General features: G+C 40.1%; 2 protein-coding genes across 2 annotated transcripts; one reads left to right on the top strand and one right to left on the bottom strand.

Moving 5' to 3' along the window:
- The first annotated feature begins 297 nt into the window (after nucleotides 1-297).
- Nucleotides 298-4,132, top strand: LOC139633678 (retinol dehydrogenase 13-like). Its single transcript, XM_071499505.1, has 7 exons — nucleotides 298-490; nucleotides 1,089-1,229; nucleotides 1,309-1,500; nucleotides 1,646-1,807; nucleotides 1,929-2,045; nucleotides 2,179-2,383; nucleotides 3,528-4,132. Exons 1-7 carry the CDS (start codon nucleotides 418-420, stop codon nucleotides 3,622-3,624), a joined length of 987 nt encoding a protein of 328 aa, XP_071355606.1. The 5' UTR covers nucleotides 298-417; the 3' UTR covers nucleotides 3,625-4,132.
- Nucleotides 4,133-4,807: 675 nt separating this feature from the next.
- On the bottom strand, nucleotides 4,808-7,625 carry ankrd34c (ankyrin repeat domain 34C). Its single transcript, XM_071499491.1, has 2 exons — nucleotides 7,496-7,625; nucleotides 4,808-6,583 (listed from the first exon to the last, which is right to left on the bottom strand). Exon 2 carries the CDS (start codon nucleotides 6,531-6,533, stop codon nucleotides 4,944-4,946), a length of 1,590 nt encoding a protein of 529 aa, XP_071355592.1. The 5' UTR covers nucleotides 6,534-6,583; nucleotides 7,496-7,625; the 3' UTR covers nucleotides 4,808-4,943.
- Nucleotides 7,626-24,822: the final 17,197 nt, after the last annotated feature.

The following is a 24,822-nucleotide window of genomic DNA, read 5'->3' as shown; positions in this document are numbered from 1 at the left end:
TCACTTCTTTCTTCCGTTTTGTTAACATATTTTGTTCTAGTTCCCTTCTTAATTGTATTTAAATTCAACTTTTTACTTTACTGTACTTTTTAGATCAAATTGTTATCATTATTATTATTGTTATTATTATTATTATATTTTAAATTTAAAAAAGTACACTTTTCTCTCTGAACAAACAGACTATTCAATATGGCCACACAGCTTGACAGGTTTAATATTTTGCTTTAAAATATCTTTTAGTTGATTAACAGGAGGAACCAATAAGATTCCTCTATTTAGTGACTGTAGGCGGTACTTCCTGGTGGAGCAGTGTTATGTAGCTGTACCGGAATGAGAGCTGTGATCGAGGGCATTTCTTTTCGTTAACAGGGGAAGGTTTAATTCACCAGTACAGGCAGTGTAGGGATTGGTGGGACAATGCAGACATTCACAGCGATGCGATCGTTTGTTTTCCAGTATCCTAAAACTGCTGCGCTAGTCACAGTAACAGGTAAATGATCTTTGTTCACCTTCAGTCTACTACTGGAAAAATAGATGTTATCTTTACCGGAAAAAATAACTTGCTGTCATAGTCTGTTCATACCTGCTCACTAATGACTGATAATATGCCGCACAGTGTAAAGCTTTAGTTAATGCCATTTACATGCTTCTCTTGATTGTTGTTTATATGCACATGCAAAATGGACAGATCTGTGTACTGTATGCTGTTGGTCTAGATAGACAGACAGACAGATAGATAGATAAATGGACAGTCACCTATTCCTAACATACAATTCATTTATCACGGATAAAAAAAAATGGAGTTTAAATTTCCATTGTGCTCCCCCCGAAGAAAGGGATTTTCAAGCCAGGTTAAAACACCTGCAGTACCTAAACAACTACTAGGACAAAACTGACTTTACTTTTTTGTTTTGTTTTTGTAATGGAAAAAAGAAACAGTGAATTATTATTTTTGAGATGTTGGTACCAATTTCACCTTAAGTCATTTTTAATCTTTTACAAAATGAAAAGCTGTAAACGTTTTTCTTAGTTCTCTTTGAGGTGGGTTGTGATTATGACCTTTTTATTTTATTTTATTTTTTTTACAGGAGTGGGACTTTTTACTGTGAAGAAATGGATGGCAGGTGGAGTATGTCGCAGCAAAGCCCGACTGGATGGGAAGGTTGTCTTGATCACTGGAGGCAATACTGGAATTGGCAAAGAGACAGCTGTTGACCTGGCTAGAAGGGGTTAGGGACTAATCTGGGTTTTGTATTCTTGCCATTCGTAATCTAATTTAAAGTAAAACTGTTATCTGCTGCGTTACAGGTGCGAGGGTCATTTTGGCCTGTAGAGACATGGACAGAGCTAATAAAGCTGCAGAGGATGTGAGGAAGAGGAGCGGAAATGACAGTGTGATTGTCAAAAAGTTGGACTTGGCATCTCTGCAGTCAGTACGACAACTAGCGAAGGACATCCTTGCCAGTGAAGAGCGACTGGATGTTCTTATCAATAATGCGGGTGAGCTTTATAAATCACGTGTGACCTCTGACAGTGTGATAAATCAACATTCTAACAGCTTTAAGACAGTACACAGTAATTACATAAACAGCACATAAACAGTAAGAGGTGTGAAGCAAACTTCCATGGATATTCTTGCTTTTAGGTATTATGAGCTGTCCAAAATGGCAGACTGAAGATGGCTTCGAAATGCAGTTTGGTGTGAACCACCTGGGTCACTTCCTATTGACAAACTGTCTGCTGGATCTGCTGAAGAAGTCTGCTCCGAGCCGCGTCGTCAATGTCTCCAGTTTAGCTCATGAGAGAGGTGCAGTTTTTCTCCTTTATTGTGGTTTTTTTTTTCCTCTCTTGATAATGTCATCCTTTAAGTTGTATTTAATGTTAAATACAATGTCTGCGACGAAATGTGTATTGCTTTTACTCAACAGGTCAAATCTATTTTGATGACATCAATCAGGAGAAAGATTACCGCCCTTGGAAAAGCTATGCACAAAGTAAACTAGCTAATGTCCTCTTTACGAGGGAACTGTCCAACAGACTACAAGGTACTGAAACCTTTGATATCTCACACCAGATGTTAGGCAGGATTTAAACAACTGTGTCTACACCACTATCAACTCTTCGATTAAGCAATGTTGTGAATAAAGTGAATACATTATGTCCAATGTAATTTTACAGGTACCGGAGTAACGACATACAGTCTCCACCCTGGAGTGATCCGGACTGAGCTCGGCCGGCACTTCTGGCCCACAGTGCCTCTGTGGAAGAGAGTTGTATATACACCACTCATGTTCCTCATCAAGTCTCCAACAGAAGGGGCTCAGACCACCATCTACTGTGCTGTTGAGGAGAGTCTGCAGAACCAAAGTGGACTGTACTACAGGTCAGTCATCGAACAGGGGTTAGACAATCAATATCAATGCAGCATATTGCACTATAGTGAGAAATGGTGCCAGTCTTGGCTGCGCAGGAGCAAAAATAAGCCTCCTTCCTCTGTCTGTGCACTATATTCCAAGGCTAAATTATTATATAACCACAGGTCTGCTTTGTTTTCATACAATTAAACACAAGTAAATTTAAGAACATATACCGCGTACATATAGTGTACCATTAAGTCTCCTTAAAGCTGCACTGATTTTTGCTTTTTTTTGGCCACTTGGGGGCAACGGAACAAACTCAAAACACAATATTGGGACTCCCGGGGGAAATATCTGTCTCTTTAGCTGCCAAATGCTCCACTATGTTCACCACTGTTCACCAGCTGGTTGTTAACTTTGTCAGTCTACTGTTAAGTAATAGACAGGTAGTGGGTTTAACAGAGAGTTTTGTTGAGAACAGCTGCCTGCTACAGGTGGAAACTAAATTGATGAGAGCCGAACTGTGAACTCTATACATGCAATACAGAAATCACTTGATCTTTTGATACTGTAAAAATATTGATTAGTGCAGCTTTAAAACTAGTATTTCAGCACTTTTCAAGACAGAAGCTCAAGATCAGGTAATAATAGTCCCCATCTAAAGACCCTCATTTTGTTAGTGGATACTGTGCTTTAGCAGTGCACACAGTAGCCTTGGTCATTTGGGATCTGGGGCCTTCAGGCATTTGGCCACTTTGCCCAGTTGGTAATCCTGACCTGGCAGAATGTGTCTTTGAATTGTCTCTGAATTGAACTGTTCTGCTTTCTAGCACTTCAGCCATTTGCTCGTGAATGACTGTTTGACATTTAAGTGTCAGTGCTTGAGTTCATCTTGCTCTGCAGGAACTAAAGAAAGAAATCTAAGAAACTGAATGGTCCTTATAAATAAAATAGATGTCCTTTTCTCCTGCTTTGTGGCTGTGGTACATATTCCTCTTATTAGAGAGAAAAATATGTCAATATCTTGCTTATCACATAATTATCTGAAACTATCAGCTTGGACAAAATTGCATCCTCTTTCATCGTGATAACTTGTTCTTGTGACTAAATCAGCACAGTAGGAACAGGTGGAGTCGTGTGTCTTAACACTAAATTCTGTGCTGATTACAGTGACTGCGCCCCTAAAACAGCGGCCCCCCAGGGTCTAGATGATGAAGCTGCCAAGAAGCTGTGGGATCTGAGTGCCTCTATGGTTGGTTTGACATAATCACAGTGACATCGATGATGATGATTGCCATCATCACAGTACCAATGGACTTCCAAGGGGCCTGAGGAAATACTGGTGCTCTCTCTAATGAGCATCTGTGCGGCTACTAGTGGCTGAGCTCCTGCTTAATGTGATAAATGAATAAATAAACAAACACCAGAAATTCACAAGTGATAGACATTTATTTAGAATATACAACAACCTACTTGCAAAAATACTAAAGATTAAATTACGTTTTTTTTTTTTTCTCGAACAGAAGCAATGCTTCACAGGTAACTTACATGGAAGCTGTATGATCTTTAGTTTTGATTGCCATTAGCGTGAAATGACATTATAATCGACAAGTTTCACCAATGTCTCAGTTGACTACGGGCTTGAATGTCATTCAATGTTTCTTGAATTCATCTTAAAGAATTTTATGTGCTTTTTATGTGTTTTTCTTAACACTGTTAATAGAAACTTTTGAGGTTTTTTTTCCTCCTGGGCAATAAAGTGCGGTTATACAAAGCCCATTGGTTTACCTGTTTCTTAAGGCATATTGTTCATTCATTCACATCACATCTAATCTGAGACTACATTTTGTTCCACGTGAGACCAACAATATTGAAATAAAACACATTTTGGTTACATCGTCATGAATTAAAAATGGTCTTAATACACAAAATGTATCTGTCCACACTCTTTTTTTTTAGGTTTCTTTATCTTGAAGGCACTTTGTACAAATTTGCTACAAACAGTCAAATTTCATCTTACTCAAAGCTACATCTCAGACAAGTGCATCACATTTTTTCTTTTCAAAGAAAGTCCATTAATGGTGCTAATTACATATGCACAAAGTGCACCCAAGTGGCCTGCTGGCTACAAATACACAAAATACCCTGTGTGTTCCCTACACATTACATTATCATGTAAGAGCTAGTTCAGAGGAAAAGTACCATGTCTTGGCATTTACATTCAAAACTGTAATACATAAACAGCAGATGTAGTCAAAAGATAATAATCCGTAAGATTGGGTGTAACAGAGTGGAAATCTATCTATATTGCTCAGTTTCTATATATATATATATATATATATATATATATATATATTTATATTTATATATTTATATATGTCTCATATATATGTGAGTGTGTATATATGAGTGTGTGTGTATACACACAAACACACACACACACATACATATTCATATCTATATAGATAATATAAATTATACGTTATTCAGCATCTAGATGGCTGTGAGTGAACTGAACAATTCTGACAATTTATGGTGTTAACATTTATACTCCCACAAAATGTGCTGCATAAACACCATCACTAACTAATGAGCCAGCTCTTCAAAATCAGAAAGCTGTTTCATCTGCTCCACTTGCATAGAGTGCCTTCTCACAAGTTTCTTCTTGGACTTGAGGCCGCCTCTCTTTGGTGTGTTTGGTGCTACTGGAGCTATAGATCTAATACCTGTGGCCAGAGGGGAGGAGGGCTTGCTACTAGCCCCAATATCAGGAATGGGAGGGTTGGGGTTGACATTGAGAGGGGGCAGGTGGCCAGGTCTGGTGTGGGAGATGTGGTCCAGCAGCAGGGTGCCTGAGCCTCTCCTCTCCAGGAGGCCAGGTGCACGCCTGCGTGCTGAGCTGGGAGAGGATGTGCTGGCGTTGCTGTCTAGAGATTCTCTGGAGCTGGTCAGCATCGCTAGTGGAGAAGTGTTTAGTTTTCTTCGCTCCACTGGGACCTTCGGAGAGTCTAACATTGCAGAGTCTGAATAGAGCTGTGAGTCTGAGTCATAGTGATCATTCCCCAGACGTCTCCTATGCATTGTGTCTCTCAGACTGGCTAGTCCACTGCTGCAGCTGCTGCTCTCTTGCTCTGTGGGTACAGTACTACGCCGTGCCAGCGGCTGGTGCTGGCCTAGAGATCTCTCATATGATGCTTTAGATGTAGGAGGAACTGATAGTGAGGTTGTCATTTTGCAGGGTTGTTCACCTACTAGTGGGAATAAGCTGTCCTTCCCATCCACACTATTCTGTCGAGATAAAGCTGATCTCTTGCTCAGACAGAGTCCGTTTACTCCTGTGACAACGTCCTCATCAGAGCTGGCTTTCTTACCCTCCTCGTGGGCAGCGGCTGCAGCCAGGACAGAGGGAGCAATCAGCCCCCAAGGCTCTGACTGCAGCCTCTTCAGCTGAGGCAAACGTGCACGTTTGGGGTTTGCAGGCCGCCGTGTTGGAGATGTGGGCCCGTTGGCAAGCTTTGCAGCTGAACTAGACGTTTTCAGTTTTGTCTGGAAACTGAAGAGTGTGTTTTGTTGCTCTTGCTCAGGTGTGGGAGATGCAGCAACATCGATATCAGAAGGAGAGGTGCAGTATGCTGGGGTGGACCTCTCATCCAGCTCTGGCGATGGGGGGACATTTAGGTACTGTTTGGTAGTTTTAGTACCAGATGGTGACTTGTCTGTGGTGATTATGATGACCTCCTTCCCTTTAGCTTTGCATGCATCCAGGAGCAGTTTTAGAGTCTCCTTGTCATCTGCATTGATGGCGTAGACCAGGGCTGAGGCCCCACTCCTGTCCTCCAGACTGGGATCAGCTCCATTGCTCAGCAGATGATCTACTACCTCGTGACCAGCCTTGTGGATGCAGGCGTGCATTAGAGCTGTCCTGCCCGTCTTGTCCTGTATGTTGGGGTCTGCATGGTTGTCCAGCAAATATTTCACCAGCTTTGACTTGTTCACACTTTGCTGGTCAGTATGTGTGGACATACAGGCCACCATGAGCGGTGTCTCTCCACGCTCATTGCTCTCATTGATATATGCACCTCCTTCCAGCAGGAGCCGGGTGAGTCTCAAGCGTCTGAGCCATACTGCCTTCAGGAGAGAGTTTCCATCTGTCCGCAGCTCCAGTATATCTGCCATCTCCCAGTCAATCACAGATCTTCTCAGTATTGAACTTACAGCTCACAGCCCTTTGAACAAATCAGTGAAGTAGTTCAGCATACACCACAAAATCCTTGTATTTTCACACTCAGATTGTGTTTATTCCTCTAATTTGCAAAACCACCACTACCAGCAGATGGCAGTCTGTTACAGCATAAAAGTTACAAATATGATTTACTATTCCAGATTTCTGATATGGAAATATATTCTTTATATAATAATTCTGATGGAGGTAATATGTACAAAATGTAGTGGAAAATGATCATGCCTATGGCCAGTAATCATGAGACAGCAAGGTAACACCACCTGTTGGATTCACAAACATTATTGATGGATGATCAGGCAATGTTATTTGGAAATCAAAACGAAAGTTTATGTATGCAGCACTGTCAGAACAGCATCTTGTTTCTGTCGTTTTTCATCATATTTATGGAAGAGGGACGAACGACGCACAAAAGCATCCACCAACCTGTAAGTGCGTAAAAACAACAGCCTTGTTCATCTGTTTATTCGAGCAAAATATGTCAAAGAGACTTCACGTCAACCGGATTTTTATGTTAAATTAGATTTAAATCTGAAATACTGACAATAGAAACATCTATGTAGGCCGGCGACATGAAATAAGAGTCGCTGTCCATGGTCCTCCTTTTGGATAACTTGGCGACAGAGACGCGCTCCATTAGACACTGAAGGGTTGGTCATGTAATCCTCTGCTCAACTGAGCATTTGAAATCTTATTTATGATGTAAATATTAATTTTCAAACATTGCCCATAAATCTGACGGTACTGGCAGTTCATCTAGTTTTACCAGCCGCCTCCAAGATGAAAAATGCAGCGACGCAAGAAGACGACATAAAGGTGAATTAATTAACCCTCGATTTCAACAAATGTGCTGTTAAATAATTTCGCAGAGCAACTTAGTGTCTGCTAATTTTCTTACCTGGTCGGAGGAGAGGCTCTCCATGCTCAAAGTACCCAGTGCTTTGTCACGTAAAAGGCAAGAAATCGGGATAAAATTAATTATTCAAGAAAGAAAGTTTGTTACAGTTCTTCGCAAATGCCCCTATTTTGCAGCCGTGACGGTTCCCATCGATGCGTCCTAGTTTAGGTTACAGGGTGCCGTACCTCTCTGGCACCATACCACAGGAGCTGTGAGGCTTTTGTTATGGAGGCACACTACATCAGTCCAATGGGGAGTATTCCTTTCACTGCGCACTCAAGGATCACAACCTGGAGACGCTGCGGGTTATAAATAACTTACTTTCTTGCCTGTTGAATGAAACGTGTGTTCTCTTGACGTCAGAGTCGACCAAAATAAATTGCGTCTGATGAAAACCTCTGTCCTGATCTTCCTATCTGCAAGACACAAACAAAACGAACCTTACCTCCTAAAGACATGTAAATGTTCTGCGTGTGTGTGTGTGTACTTAATTTTAATCATTTCAAAAGGATAATTTGTAAATGAAAGCAGTGGGCATAGTTGGGCCTACACATAATGGAAATGAGGGAGTAATATTTTTGCAGTGTTTGCTGGTTATGGTACTTTAGAAAAAAAATTAAAAAAGAAGGGAATTCATGCCTCAGATAGAAAGTCTGTGCTATAAATAAGGTTTAATCTGTCACCAGTGTGGAGCGTCAGTGCCTTTTGTTGGAGTAAAGGCAGGTCTCATATCTGCAATGCACTAAAGGGCAGAGCTAAGACGTTCAGCTGGGAAAAAAGATGTGAAATGTGAAAAAAGATTTTTTTTTTTTTTTTTTTTTACAGATCACCATCACACTGCTTGTTGCAGAAAATGCCAGTATGTCACATTCTTGGGCTTCCTTACACATTAAAATCAGATGTCATATTTTCTAAACAGTGATTATTTCAGTTCATAAATTGAGCTCATTTATGCAAATCTCCAACCAGCTGTGTCTCTGAGTGGCAGGTTTCACTGCTCAGTAAATTAAGAAAAAACATTTCACACCTATATATATTCACTGCACAACTAAAGAGGCCAAAACTTGTAGCCGCCATCATAGCTATACAGCCTAATAGGGACATTTCTATTTTTAGGTTGCTATGAGACAGCACAGAAGCAGTTTCTAATGAGAACAGTGATATTCTCAGCCCTGCAAGGAACAGGTAAATCAGACATTTAACATTCCACCAAGCACCGGGAGGCTTTTATGGCATTTACACAAATGCTTTTTATTTTTTATTTTTTGGATGGTGGTGTTTTTTCCCAATTACACAAGTAAGCCACGACCACCACCACCATGTTCGATCATTAGTCCTCTGACCCCTGCTCTTTTCCCCTGAGACTGGGACTAATCACTTTATTACCCATCCAAACACTTGACGTCTGAGGACTGGAGTCGTCAATGCTGGCAGCGATTTCTCACCTGTGATTGCCTTCGCAGTCCCCTGGGACATGTTGTTTACGAGGCACATGGATAAGGTGGTTTTATAAAACCAAGTCACCAAGTCAAAAGAATGTGTCTCTCCCATTCAAGAGGCATTATTATGTGCATTGAGCTGGTCTTGATTTGGTCAAATAGTTTTTATTATAATAACTACTGGTATGCTCAATGCTTTTGGGAATAGAAAATCCAAAGTGTATCAGTTATACAATTTGAATTTCGGTGCATTTGACTGGAAATAACCTGTATCATGGACAGACCTGCTGTCCACAGGGACATAATGGATCAGGGACCAGACCAAGGCCAAAGCTCACTAGTTTAGACACATTCATTAGCACAGGGAGCCAGTGGGACGTCAGCAGTCCTCATGTAGCATGATCTTTGCCCCAGCGATGCTGTCGTTGGCGGTATATTACAGGGAAAATAAATAATTAAAGTGGAGAGAATAAGCGCTGTCACCCCTGGGAGCGGTTTCCATTTTCAGATATCTAACATCGCAGCTGCTGCTCTTCCGTTCCTCTACCATCTAAATATAACCATTTCTTCTGTCTCCATTGTGAGACTTTTACTCAACAGACTACAATAGATCTGCAACTATTTTTAGATCCTGACAAAGTGCACATAAAAGTTATCAACAGTCATCAAATTTAGAGTCTGTCTCATGAAGCAATCAGCAGCTGAAAATGCCTCATTTCTCGCAACATTCAAGAAAAAAAGATGGAAGTGGGAATGGATTCAAATAAAAGCTCAATATAAGCTCAAAATGAATGTATGAAATCTGGAATTGATTACAATGGTACCAGACCCTGATTTGGCCACCATGTCTATTTTTAAAATGTTATGTTGATTAAATGTCTGGAATCAGTCACTTATCAGAGGATGGTGGGAAATTCAACAATCATGTCAGCCAAGTTGAAAAAAAATGTTCTGCTGATGTGTCACGCTCTTTGTATTTAACCCCTACAGTCCAATGCCACTTGCATTTGTCTGACTCTCAAAGTCTCTCATTAGCTTCAAATATGGATGCGCTGCATGCTGTCTTTTTCAGGATAACCAAGGGTGATGGCTTATATGTATGTGCAGATAAGTCTGCCTGGAAAATTTCTGTAAAAAAAGACATTTTACTTCATATCTAATTCTCAAGGTTTTAGATATGACAGCTCATTGCAGCATCAGTGACTCTCTGAGGTTTTTTGATGTAACTGGTGCTATGGACAGCCTCATTACCAAAAGATAAAATAAAAACTTGATTGACAACAACAACAAACATTTCTCAAAGCAGCTTCCCTTCTAGTCAAACCTTTCTGACATACAAATACTGGCACTATTGATATTGACTGATAAGCACACCTCATCTAAATAGTGGCTGATTAGGTTAAATTCTTGCAGAGTTAGACAGTGAGGTTGATGCAACTCTCGTGTCTGCATGCTAAATATGAAGCTACAGCTAGCAGCACGTTAGCTCAGCTTTGCAGACTATAAACGAGGGTGAGATGACCACAGGCACCACGGGTTTTTCCATAATTGTCCCGGTTTCAAGCTGGGTGTCTCGAGTCCCGACAAATATCCTGGTGTTCAGCATTCACTACCAAATGGTCCCCTTTCTCTCAACAATTAAAACAATGAATTGAATATTTGACTTCCTTTCAGCACTGAGATGTTTATCACATTTTGTCCCACACATTATTACCTAACCCAATATAAAAGCATAAGCAATGCACCATGCACTGGCAGCTCTTTGCACTGCACGGCTCACCGGTGGCTTAATATACAGTACACAGACTTGAGAGTGCTATCAATGTACAGATCTTGGCAAGAAAGCAAATAAGCATATTTCTCAAAATGTAAAACTTTTCCCTTAAAAGACTGAAGACAGGGCCTGATAGTGGAGTGGTTAGGGTGTGCACCACATGAGCTGATGCTCTTAGCAGGCATGTGCCGGTTCGACTTCCGACTCCTGCCCCGACTCTTTCCTGCATGTCATTCCCCCTCTCTCTGCCCCTTTCCTGTCACTCTCTACTGTCCTGCCAAATAAAGGCAAAAATGCTCAAAAAAAAAAAAAAAGATTGAAGACTGAAATAGAAGATAGAATTTTCTATGATGCACACTGATTTAGACCGGAAAACTGTGTGTATATGAATCTGAACTGAGCCCAGACACATCTCCATTGTTCCATTGTAGAGCTGATTTGAATCTTCTTTCACAATAAATTTGCTGCTTTTATACAGAAAAATGTTTGATACTGAGAATATAGAAAAATCCACACAAGCACGTTTTTAAACAATTAACTCATAAGAGAAATCTTTTATCCTGCCCATCTTTTTCATCTTGACTTCCCCATTTGCATTTTGACACAGACGTTGATTTTTCCAGAGCGTATATCCTGTGTTATTGTGGTGCTGTTTGTGTTTCTTCCTCAGTGCTGGTTGTCTCTTTAAAGACTGAGTTTGACATTCTCATGGCATTTGGTGTCTCTGCGATTGTATCAGGCGAATGTGTGGGCTGCGACAGCAATGAACTGGCACGAACCCTGCTACAGATTTGCACTGGACGGCTCCATGCCGCCCTCCCACCTCATCCACCCATGATTATGTCCCATGAAGTATAACATATTTTCAGACACTTTGATCTTTTCATATTGAGAAGTGCTACTTTCTCATACTTGAAATCTTGAAATGGTTCCACACCTCTTCTGCCTTCTTCCCCTTCATCACTCCCTCTGTTCTTTCACATCTCACAGTGCAAACCAACACCTGCCCTTCTGGCAGAACAGTAATTGAGTAGAGAATTATTCAAGAGCATTATACAGGCAACAATTTTGCTGGGTGATCATTGTGTATGTCGGCTGTATCCTAGGAGATTGGTGCATGTCTAATAAGGAGTTTGTTACTCATATTGCAGAGTGGGTACTTTGATGTCCTCCGTGTTGAATTTTCTGTTTTAGCTCAACATCCTACTAATGAAGCAGAGGGCTTGAAGCTGCAGAATTGGTTGCTTATCAACTCTACACCCCACTTATTAGGAGTTGTTGTGGAGCCTTTAATTGGATTTTGAAAGAGGAGGCACCTTAATGGTTTGTGACTAATAAAGTGGTCAGGATATATCCACAGGTGACAGAACTGTTAACATCATCAAAGATTTTGCCATAAATGTCCAAACCAAACGTTCATGCTCTCCCACTTTTTTTGTCATGTTTCATCATGTTTCATGACTGTTTTTCTTCCCTGTAAATCAACAGGTGTTTCGACAGTGTAGGTTCAGGCAGTTTTATAGATTCTGTGCAGCCGCTTCACTAACTACAAAAGTAATTAGTTGAAAAATGGATGTTTTGGGAGGATCTGTCACTCCTTTGTTCACACCACCAAATCAAAAGCTTACCAATGTGTCTGCCCCCCATCTAGCGGAGAGCAGAAACTCTCCCTGCTATTAAATAAGTTATCTAATGAAACCCTGAAAGAGAAACCCAGAGAAAATACACAGCCATCAATAAAAAGTCCATGGGAACTGTGTATCAAGATTACTCAACCTTCAACATTTTTTGGTATAAAGATTTTTTTTTTTTCATCTAATCCTTTTAAATATTGCTACTAGTTACAGTGTGCTCTAGGCAGAACAAGGTAGAAAATGTTGATGTGGCTTTCAATGAATTTCAGTGCAAAAAGTATTTTACGCTATGAATGCATCACAGACTGTTTCAGAACTGTATCTGTAAGAGGTTTGGGTCTGTCAGAGTATGTGGGTACATCAGTGTGGATGAGTGGAAGTTCTGACAGGCAGTTAGAGAACTTCACTCTGCTCATGGTTCACACCCCTGAGACTGTGACGTCTTTGACACCATGAGGCACTCTGACCAAAATACACCTCCTCTGCAGCACAAGGTGGGGAAAGAGCTTTTTCTGTCTGTTGTTGTTGGTGACGTCAAATCATTCCTGTCTATCCTTGAGGATGTCAGGGCTCATCTGTAGAATCAGACATGACAGGACCAAACACGATCAGTGTGGCCTCTGCAAAATGAGTCCTCTCTAGGTGACAGAACTAACAATAGATCTGAAGCTTCATACACATGGCTGCAAGGCAGGATACCTGCCACCTATTAATTTAAGACTGAATCATGCTCCACTGGGTACATCCATAATTAATCACTGAGCAACTGATTCAACCATACCAGCCTATAGTAGTCTAAAATTTACATCTCTTTACATATCTCCTATAATAAATTCAAGAAGGTGTTTATTCAGCCATAATCCTGTTCCAACAATAAGAGGCTAGTGAATGGAGCTTTTGTTCAGAGAGGTGATTGTTCTCCAGGTTCCTGATAAGAGAGTAAGACGGCACAAGCCTGTTGCAGCTGGGTCTGATCAGCTGTGTTAGGAGGTGGGAAGAGCTGGCAGGTACCAAAGGACAAACACAAGTCAGTAATTATTGCTGGGTGCTGTAAGAAAGGCGCTGCGAGACAATGAAAGCCGTCACAGTGAATGCACTCCAACTCCTGAGAGATTAGCTGCTCTTACACACACTTTCTGATCTGTTTCTCCATAAAGTTGAACATGCAGGTTGTTAAATAAGACTGAGTCATCTACAGCCACACCAAATGATGCTAAAATAACAGTATGCTAAAATGTTCACAGTGACAAAGTTAACATGTCGATGTTAAGCAGTTGTGTTTACTATATTCTCTATCTTATTTTTAGCTTATTCGCATGCTGACATTCGCTATCTGCTAATAAATACAAAATGGTCAGTATTTCAGGTTTGTGGTCATATAATTCAATAAAGCATAGTTGCGTCAATAAGCAGGCATTGATCTGAATTAACCAAAAGGGAGGTTACATCATCTTTAGGGTGTTTCTTTATGTCAAATAACTGCATGTACTGGCAAACCAGAACTTTTAAAATGTTCAGCATCCTGGTGCTGAGAGTGTAGTGTCACCTGTGTATCCCTCACGCTCTTGCTCATTCTCTAAATCTGAGAGGTTTAGCTGACACAATTGGCTGAGCTGCGTGTGTTTGTGTCCTGCTGTTTGCGCACACAGCCCAGGCAGGATTGGTATCACAGTGTCCAACAGGAGGCAGAGCCAGCGAGGGCTCTCTCTGCTTGAATCATAACTGTCCCGGTTTTTAATCCCTTATCCTGTCTGATTTCAATTCAAAACAGACATGACAATAAAACACAACTACAGTGTGTTTTATTGTCATGTCTGTTTTGAATGCTTAGTGCGTGGAAGATAATAGACATAATTAAAATACATGATGCTCAGTTAAAGGGAAGGAAAATTCATCTACACTCTGGTGCCCAGTGTGCTTGTGAGGCCCACAGCGCTGAGATCCCTGTGAGTGTTCCCCTGGGCCAGGGCCTCTCATACCTGACTGAGCAGATTGAGATAAGAACCAGTTATCTTTGCCTCACAGCACTCCACATCCCAGAGGGAGATCACCTCTCTAGGCAGACCCAGCAGCCTGGGATTCAATCAAGCCAGAATAGCACCATTTACTCTGTGTCTTTCTAACTTCCATCTACAGCGCTTTCTGCGCTGAAAAGTCATTAATTGTTAGCAATCACAGAAGATGGTTTCAAGAAAGAGTGCCAGCTTTGAGGGCTTAAATCCTATTTCTGCCCAAATTATCTGTAGGTAAGATGTACAATATTAACTGTTTGGGGTTAGTTTTTTAGACGGATCATTTCAATCCTATAGTGAAATCTCTTGTATTCAATTAGGCCAGTGCTTGATTGTAGTCATCTACGGTGCAACAGGCACAGAACTGCTCCATCATATTTTATGCACCTTCAGCTATAATGTATAAAAGCCTGGAGTTAAATGAGTTTAAAAGGTGACCCACTGATTTAGTATTGCATTCCTATAACACTGTCGGACCCAGGGACACTTTAAAAAACGGATCAAAAATGATGCAACAGAACCAGAGCTGTCATTTTTATTTCACATGTTCTTCTTTCTCTGCAAAACCTGGTGCTTGGTTACCTACAATGCAACTCAACTGCCAACACTTCACTCAGAGGTTCGAGTGTGTTATGCTAGCAGTGGCTATGTAGCTTCAAGCTGCGAGCCTTAAGCAGGAACTTGACATGCCCAGATTTTTTTATATATTTATTTATTTTTATTAGACTCATAGTCTTCAGACCAAACCCATGTTTATCAAACATTTTTTTCACATATGCAGTAGTATCATCATCAACCAACACCTGTAAACAAACTTTGATCTATAAAATTCAAGTAGCTCCTTACGAGTCTCTGAAATCCTGAGATCCCTGACATCAACAGGAATTGTCCTGGATTGACACACAACATCTTAGCAATATGATGTTGAGAGTCTACAGTTTGTTAATGTTGTTAACCACTGACTGTTGCACTGATAATTACAGGATGGTCAATCTCTCCATTATGCACATTTTAAAACCAAGAATTCATTACAAATACTACATTGAAGAAATGACTCAGAATGTGACAGTCATTTAGACTACACGGAGAGTCAAAGCAGAGATAGACATGATTGGTCTGATGCTAAACTCATCATATGTGAAGTGCCACACTAAATCTCTGAAAACCATTATTGTTTAAACCACGCTACACCATTAAAGATACATTAATTGATTTTTTTTCTGGGCCACTTGGGGGAAGATAACACAATGTTGACATATTATTACCTCATAACGTTCCTGATGAACATCTTAGGAAACAGTTGCTTTTTCAGGCACTGGGCAACATTAGCAGATGTGTTTCTGGTCACCTGATGAATTTGAGTCCAATAAACAGTCTCTTTTTAGCTGCTTTTGGTCTCCACTATTGCCTTAGAAATTTATTGGGCTCTTTAGCTGCTAAATGCTACGCTGCGTTCATCTTGTCGCCACACATAGTCATTTGGTTCATAGCTAATATAAAAAAATATTGATTTGTGCAGCTCTAAGTGTTTTTTTTAATGATTTAGTCTTTGAGCAGATGGAGGATGAACTGGTGTAGGCCCTTTTCATTACACTGGGCTCTCCCAGCATTTGTGTGAAGAGGAATCAGTTTAGTTTGGCTCTAAACTCAGGATGTGAGCCCTCCAGTTGGCACATATCTGAGAACAATATCTTGTGTGGTGGGATGACGGCATTATGTCTTGTTTTGAAAGGCTTTCAAAGGTATACCGCTCTGCCCAGATAAAGATTTCCTATCTGCTTGGTATAGAGCTAAACCAGGGCACTGCTTCATTTTGCAGGGTCACACAAGGAAAGAGTTGGATCAACCTAATCTTTGCTTTGACCTCAGAACTGACTTCAAGGGGAAGCTTAAAGGTTTTTCTTGAAAATGTGCTCCTTTTCTGGTCTTACTGATATCATATTAATTTGCATTTTATTAATTTTACTGCTACATTCATGATGATTCATTAAATTCAAATTTTAAACATCATAACAATTATCAGGCTCTTATTCTCAAGGATTCCTGGTCTAAGCCACACAATGGCACACTTCCCTTGGAGTTAGAGAGACTGGGATGTTTTCTATGGCACAACTGTGTCAGTGTCACAATGTGGTGACTCATGTTTATCATCTTCTCTCCTGCTGTGCCTCCTCCTAATGTGCGGTTTTAAGAATGTGGCAGAAATAGTGTGTACATATTTGTGAGTGTGTCAGTATCTACAATGCATTAGTGCCTATGTTTATGTTAAAAAGTCATTAAACAATTCATTGTAAAACTATCTATATCATCGAATACATGAAATACAGTATATTATATACAGTTGCAGTAATGTTAACATACTAAACATCCATAAATTAAAAAAAAAAGTCTAGTGATATTTCTATTCACTTTTAAATAATTTGTCTTGTCTGGCAGCACATAGCTCTGTGTCATCCTCACATTCAACCTTCGATGCTGCTCTCTATTCAGGGGGATGTGCTGAATGCTGAACAGAGAGGGAACTTGATTTCATTAGTGCTGATCAAAGGGTTCACGGTGCATTTCATTGACCAAGTGTGCCTTCACGAAATGGCCACATAGTGTAATGTAGTGGCTGTTATATCACAGCAACAGATGTGATCCACAATAAGTTGTGTTTCCTAGGAAATGATGCAGCAATTAAGGCATTACTGATACAAAACTCAGCCATTTATTTGGACCTCGCATTGATCTGATTTATCTGCAGAAGCCCGTACACACTGGCATGTGAATTTCATGAATACCCTGTCTTTGCATGGTTATAACCACTATCTGGATACAGTTCTCTAAAGAAAGCAGGCTTAGAAATACTCATTAATCTATGCTCACAGCCAGCTGTGGTTATCTTTGCACCCAAATTGGTAAGTAGATATCAGGGAGGAAGATTTTGGGTCATCACTGTGAAATCAATTACACGCTCTGCAGTTGCACTGCGACAACACAGCTCCAAACCTGCGATTTATCCAAATGATACATGCTCCACATCAGCGTTGCTGCAGAACTAGTTGTATTTATTCTCTGCTGCTGTGATCTTGACTTTTACACTTCATCACAATTGAGCACATATGTTTTACTGTGTCACGGTTTGTGGGCTTTTCTATGTGTCAGCTAAAATATTGTCGTATCACAAGTGTTGCACCTCCACAGACATGAGAAGATGTGGTTGTTTCTGTGTTTTCAGTGTCACTGTTGATACAGGCACAGATGGAGGGGATGTGCCCTAAATAAATATGTAAGTAGCCATGCTGAGTTCCTGGTCCTCCTGCTGCTCTCTCTCTGATGCCATTGATCTAATTGCTCTTTTAAAGCCCAAATGCCTCAACTGAAATGTTCCCAGTGTAAGCTAGTCAGCAAAAGAGGATTCAAGGTCCCTTATTGTGAGCTGCTCACTCAGGGATCATCCCATTCATTTTCACAACTCTCCACTCTCCTGCACACAGTGACTTTCCTGACAGTGAAAGAAAGAGATACAAACCAATAGCCAAGTTCATTATTCACACAAATGTGTTATCCATTTATCCATCTTGCAATGTTCATACGGTATCATTCCTCGGTCCCAGACGAGCTGGGTGTATTGAAGTCCATAGTGTGAACCTTAACCCCTGATTAAACACTTTACATTGAATTTATTTCTCCTGAAAATGTTCCAGATTTTTATACAATCCACTCCAATGCCAGATATAACCAATTAAAATTTTCACCAATTACTGTCATGTTCCACTTAACAGTTATTGAGCACAGAAGAGTGAATTATGAACTTTTCACACTGGCAAAGTAATACCAACAAGAATATTTTTTTTCTGTGTATTTTTAGGAATGATTTATGTGATTCTCAAACCAGGACAGTCGACTTGAGAGTGCAATCCTTGAGGGACTGTGGACGGAGCTGAATGGGGTCATCCACAAGAAGAAAACACTGAAGCAGTGAGCGTGCAGATACAGTAGAGTGCTTTTACTTCTTTCTTGCACTTTCAGTTTTTAGTTGAATAACACCTGATCATCTTTTCCTGTTTATACAATTAGAACTTGAGGGTGTAATTCCTAACATGTTCATCACATTTCTATAATTAATGCTACGTAATGTCAGCTCTTTGTACTCTGCTTTGATCTCTTCCAACTCCTCAGGAAAATATGTAGCTCTTTAGCTGCTAAATCTTGTCATCATCATTACAATAATAACCATTTGGTTAACAACAGCAGCCATGGTAAAAAGAAACCAATGCTGACTGTCAATGAAAACGAAGGGCTGTCTCCAGTGTAAGTCTTGTTGACGTGTCCTCTTCCCTCTGTGAATTTTGTTACTCAGTGGTAACATCAACCAGCTTCTTTCCTCGCTCCCCATGCTTAAGTCATAATTACTACAGTTGTTTGAAGGTTGTGGCCCTTTGATGTGAAAAATAAAACCTCGTCACAGAGACACAAATATTGTCTCTGCATATGACCAAATATAAACACAAAAACCACCTTCCTGATGAAACTATTTGAAGTATTGCAACTTTTATTACCTTTTTACATTAAATCTCACAAGGTAAAAATAAAATGTAACTTTTAGTAATGATTTTTCAAAAAGACCCTCCTCTGCTCTAACAAAATCATTTTAGACTTCAGCAAAAAGAAAAAAAAGCATGCCATACATTTTCATACAGTCCCTTAATTAAATTAATATCTGTCATAAAATGTCTTTCTAGTGTTTGATAATACATCATGCAGTGTTCTTGCACATTAGATGTCAGTTTTATTTTGTATGTTTTGTTTTTTGTTTGTTTTTCCTTTTCTTGTTTTTTAGATTCTTGTTTTGATAGTGTCACATGCACAATAAAGGTTTTTGGGTCTAAATAAATTCTACTGTACCTTTATCTCAACATCATACGGACATTTGACAACAGAGGTATGATTGACATTTGTTGTGGGGACATTTAAAAAAGAAGATAAAACATGGATTTGAGGTGTTTAAGGCACGCAGTTGTTGTTGTTGAGTGCTCATTGTTACTAGAGGATTTGCTCGATCAATGTGATCAGCCATGCATAGCCAGGTGTGTGGAGAAGCTCAGCGAGGCACAGGGACAGGGTTTATAAATAAACCAAATAAAGGACGGTGCCGTCAGTGACCCTTGAGATGTGGCTTTGGAAGGGGTGGAAAGGCAGGCGTTTATCCTGAAGAAACTAATAAAGCACTGTCTGTCAGCTGGGAGGTGAGTCAGCCCAGAGTAGCATCATTAGAGAGAAGCAACGCTCTGATCATGTCTCTGAGGGGAGATGACCACCACGGTGCACCACACATCCAGCCCAGACCACCAAGAAATACACAGAACAAGCAGGCTCACAATACAGACTGTTCCTGCAAACAGCAGCTCTGCAGCACATGTAGGCTCCAAAATAGAAAATCACTTTGGTGTTACAGTCAATTGTCATGGTGATAATCTCCAAATAGAAAAAAAAATCATTCATCTTATCAAGCATCTTTTGTTGGATAATGATGTGTTACCTTGCCAAAGCTGTCATTACACCTCTCTCACACAAATAGTCATCTAGAGTCCCTTTACATAAGGATATTCTTTAACTTTTCAAAAGGTGACAGTTGGCAAATAACCAGATAACTGCTGCACTTCAGAAGTCCAACATTATTGTTTCCTTAAATAGAAAACATAGCATATAATATAAATCATTGATCAAGTCATTACTAGCTTCCATAGACCATCACATGACTTCCAGATTTCTTTGTGCTTGTCGGTGACAATGTCAGAATTTCATTGAATTAAAAGACAGTGATTTTTATGAGTAATTTTCAATAATTATAAAGCTGATAAATGTACAATAGCTATGAAGCTACAGCCAGCAGCTGGTTACCTTAGCTCAGTATATAGACTGGCCTGGCTCTGTCCACAGGTAAGACAAAAAAAGTAGTACATCTAAAGCACTTAACATGTTGTTTAATCCCTGCAAAAAAAAAACAAAAAAAAAAAACAAAAAAAACAAAAAAACAAACAAACAAAAAAATAAGCTTTGGACAGAACCAGGCTAGCTGTTTCTAAGCTAAAACTAACTAAGCTAATCACCTGCTAGCTCTAGCTTCATCTTTATCTTACAGATATGATTAATCATTTAACTCAAAGCAAAAAAAAAAAAAAAAAAGATGGATGTTTCCAAAAAATGCTCAACTATGTCTTCAGCATTTCGTAACAAGGCTTCAACAATGGTGAAATCTCTCTCACAAGACATAGACTATGGACCTGGCTTCAAGTCTGCATACAGTATATTCACTGCTTAGCTGTACAAGGCAACAGTTTCTTCCTGTGTTCAAGCGCTGAGACATTTTTCAGAGCTGATGAAAGTCAGAAAAGGTGCAAGCTACTGCAGATATCAGGTACAAAGACGAAACAGGGGTATTGTATTTTAAGCTCTTCCACATTGCTGAGCAGTCCTAGTCCTTAATGGGACACTGAATTTGCACTGCTGTGGAGTATATGTAGAGGGACGGTTGGAGTCAAGCAGGAGTAAAAGCACTCACATTAGAGGTAAAAATACAGTCTATAGTGGCATGTCACTCTCTTGATGAGCTGTATAAATCTTGGTCTTCTGAAGGAGATGTGGCACGACTTTTAGACATGGTTGAAGATGCTGGGTTTTGCACTGTTTATATTTACAGGCTGATTAATGTTTGAAGGGAGGGGAGGGAGGAGGTGATTCAGTCTCTTCCCACAGAGTTACTTCAGACCCAAATATGACATCTAATGATTAGACTCTTGTTGTTTGAGCTACAGTGGGTATCATTCAGAACGACTTGTTTTTGATTAATTGAGGCACACAGGTCCATTGACTCATTGACCATTTTTTGCTTTATATAGTTTTTAATGCTTTGTACAATATTCCAGTCTTTCCCTTTTATTTAATTTACAACTACTGAAGGACATTGGAGCAACCTATTGTGGCGTACCAGTGGCAGGTGTACCAGACCTCATGGTAGATCATGGTAACAATAATAAACATGTGATTAAGGTTATGCAGCAGTCATAGATAAGAGAAACAACAGTGAATATTGGTTTCATAGAGGAAACTAACGCTGGTCTCCTGTATGAAAGTCCTGTGTTTTTTTGACGCATCCATCCAATCCAACCTCCAACAACATGTAACTTCCTCCTTTGCTCCCATGATAATTCATGTGGCCACTAGAGGGTCGCAACTGTGGGTCGCAACAAGTTGATTTTACAGAAGACATATGAGTGCATTTTTTAGTCTCTTGACTTTAATTCTCTGGTCTTCTTGTGCCACTGTCACATTATGTTTCAGTCTTTAAACATTATCCCATAATCATCATTTATATCCACAGATGAAATTTGCTTATTATTAGTGACCCACACCTTTGTAAACCTGCTGAAATAAATGACATATGTGTCACTTCTCTCTGGGTTGAAACTGTGCGTTAGAGCTTGAAAAAGCTTCTAAGCTAATTGTGCGTATTTTTCCTCTGTCTCTACATTTTGATGTGGGCTTACACAATTTGTTTACCTGCCCTGTTTATGTCATATGCAATTGAAAAGGTCAATTGATTCATGCTTTTGGATTGTTAAAGGTCAATAAGATGATTGGCAAAGGCCATGTGTCCTGGAGGGAAAGGCTCTCTGGTCTTTTACCCGCACTTAGAGTGTCCAATAAAACACAATGGAGTGAAGGTTTTATAAAAAAAAAAAAAAAATCCAGACAGCTAATGGGAGGAAAAACTAAAATAGCTGCTTCCAGTGTTTTATTTATTCTGTTGCTTGTTTGGTGGCTCATCTTTGGGTGTGAATTTCCCTTCCTTGCCTTGCCGTATAGTTTACTAGTTGGTGGCAAACATGTTTATGAAATAAGAACATTTGGCAAAAATATGCTCATTTTTGGCAGCACATCTCTTATTAGCACTTTGCCAGACTTCCTGTCAAAGCTGACACATAGAGGCATGAAGATGTCACTGGCAGATTCCTCACAAGCCACCTTCCCAGGTCTTGTCAGCATCCTTTGGCACATGAAAGAGGAAAAATGCAAACGCAGTGTCACAGAGCAGCTGGGAACCACTTGGGATCTGCAAAACTCAATTTGTTATAGGGGAAATAATTTTAATGAGTTAGAGAATTTAATATAAAGTTACATGAGTTTTCATTGATGATACAACTCGATGAATTTATGGGTTAATTTCTTGACTCACATGTATCTACATCGCTATTTGCATGAGATGTGCAAAAAAAAGAAAGTCTTCAGGGATCGACCCTGCTTTTTTCTTTTTGAAATTGTTGTCGTAGATCCCCAGCCCTGCAGCCTTATCTTCGGTGTCGTAGATGCCACTTGTGAGTAAGACTCTGACGTCAGATCTCACAGCAATTAGTGTCAGCAATCGCTTTGCTGCGTGTCAAGCCATAGTAACTGCTGAGCTCCATACCAAGCACATGGATGCAAACTAGTCCCAACAGGCACAGTGTAGCTCTCCAAAAATTAATTGCTGGGCTCCTTCTCTGGGTGTCCTGAACCCACCCAGGGATTGTTTCAATGGGATCTGTCATTCAGCCTGTCTCCTGTGGTTGGCTGATGTACAGATGATGCAGGTCTGAAAAGACTGGTTTTGTGGCACGGCGTCTGAGGCAGCGGCTGCCTGGGTAAACACTTAGCACATGGCAACAGCTAATGGTGGGGAGCTTTAAGCATCAGTGGGTGGTGTGCTGTTAGCTCAAGATGATGGGGATGTGTTACCCACTTGATTTAAGGTGGGCTTCATCTCTTTTCCTCCTATAAAAAAACTATGAGCAGGCCATTTTTCATCTCTTGAATATCCTGGACATAATCATATCTCATTAACTGTTCTATATTTTGACCAGTGAGGAGCTGCCATCCATTCAGAGGGACCTCATGTGTCATGATGTCGCCACAGCTGATCTGAAGGCCGTGTCAAAATAAATTAGCAGCAGATATTAATAGAACGCAGAGATCGTATCACGAAATTATAGCCAAACGTATGGTGATGCGCTGTGCCCTTTCCACTTCCCAGGGATGCACACCAACCCCATCTTCCTTCACCTCGGTCTTTTTATTGTGTCGTCATGGAGATGGGTTTTCGTCTTTGTGTCTAATTAAAGGGAGAGCTTTAGATGTATTAAATATCTCAGATCACAGAATACTTCCAATACATTTCCTCGTGTGTCGTCATCAAACGGTCAGTCTTTAATTAGAAACGTGCACACGCAGCCACAAACAACATACAGAATACACGAGGCTAGAAACCAATGGCATCAGAAACGGAGACGGTTGTCACACATTGTTATTAATTCAAACTGTTATTATTCTTGATTGACTGATCCTTTGAGAGAAGATCCTTCCTCCTGTGATCAACTCTCTCACAAATAAACTCTGTGTGACCTTTGCTGACAGACAGTGGTGTCAGTAAACAAGTTTGTTTTTAGAAAGACACAACCCTGGAAGTGAGAAAATCAGAAATTTATCCCAGAGCGTGTCAGCAATCAAAAATCAAGTTCTTAATTAAAACACATAGTTTCCATAGTTACCGGGAGAATGGGAAAGAATGAGCCAAAGCTCTCCAGTTTCAACGTGACTTTTCACGTCATGTTTTCCATGGTTCCTATTAGAAGAAGCATTATCTTTTTAAAGTCATCCCTTATTGTTTTTTTTAATATCTCAGAGTACCTCTTTACTGAGATGTTTGGTAATAATTTGGGGTAACTAAACAGTCCAGGGTGTCATGAGAGAAGAAAGCTCTTGGTCAAAGATGAGAGAAATCCAGTTATTGTTATGTAAATATGAACTCAGTTATAAACACAGTCATAATTGCCTCCAAACTACAATAAATAGTGGCTTCATAATAGCAGTACAGCCAAAAGAAAGACTTCAAAGCAGCATCCTTGTGTCCCCACATTATCCTTAAATAAATTGAGGCATCTTTTTTTGTCCTATTATATGGGGTATTACACTTTAATCTTTTACTCTACTGGATTTCATTTTTGTGATACACTTACTCACAAACAGTATTGCACCTAATCTTCTGAAAAATACTCCCCAGTAGTTTTTTTCCTTGGTCATTTCCTGACCTTACTGTAAAGAAGAACTATTCTTAGAAAATTCAACAAGCTATTTCTTGCCCATCAAGACATAAGAGAGTGTCCCTTCAAAGCTTTGACTAACAAATCAGGTAGGACGAAGCCGGAGGGTCCTTTACCTGACAGGTGAGGATGCTTGAAGCACAAGTTAATAATCCCTGCATCTAAAGTCCACCCGGTACCATGGATCAGCTTCAGGTGACATTGGCTGACCTTGCACATTCAACACGGTTGATGGTCATTGGATTAGATTTGGTTGATCTAAGTTGATTAAATTTGTTACTCTTAGGGATGTCATTATAGGAGATGGGTGTCTCATTGGTGTGTACTGTGTGTACAACATCCTCTCC

The sequence above is a fragment of the Trachinotus anak genome, unplaced genomic scaffold (assembly GCF_046630095.1).
Source record: "Trachinotus anak isolate AG129_WGS33_773 ecotype Australia unplaced genomic scaffold, CSIRO_AGI_Tana_v1 ptg000002l, whole genome shotgun sequence".
Taxonomy (NCBI): Eukaryota; Metazoa; Chordata; class Actinopteri; order Carangiformes; family Carangidae; genus Trachinotus; species Trachinotus anak.
Note: the sequence above shows the minus strand (reverse complement) of the source record. Positions and strands in the feature narration are given on the sequence as shown.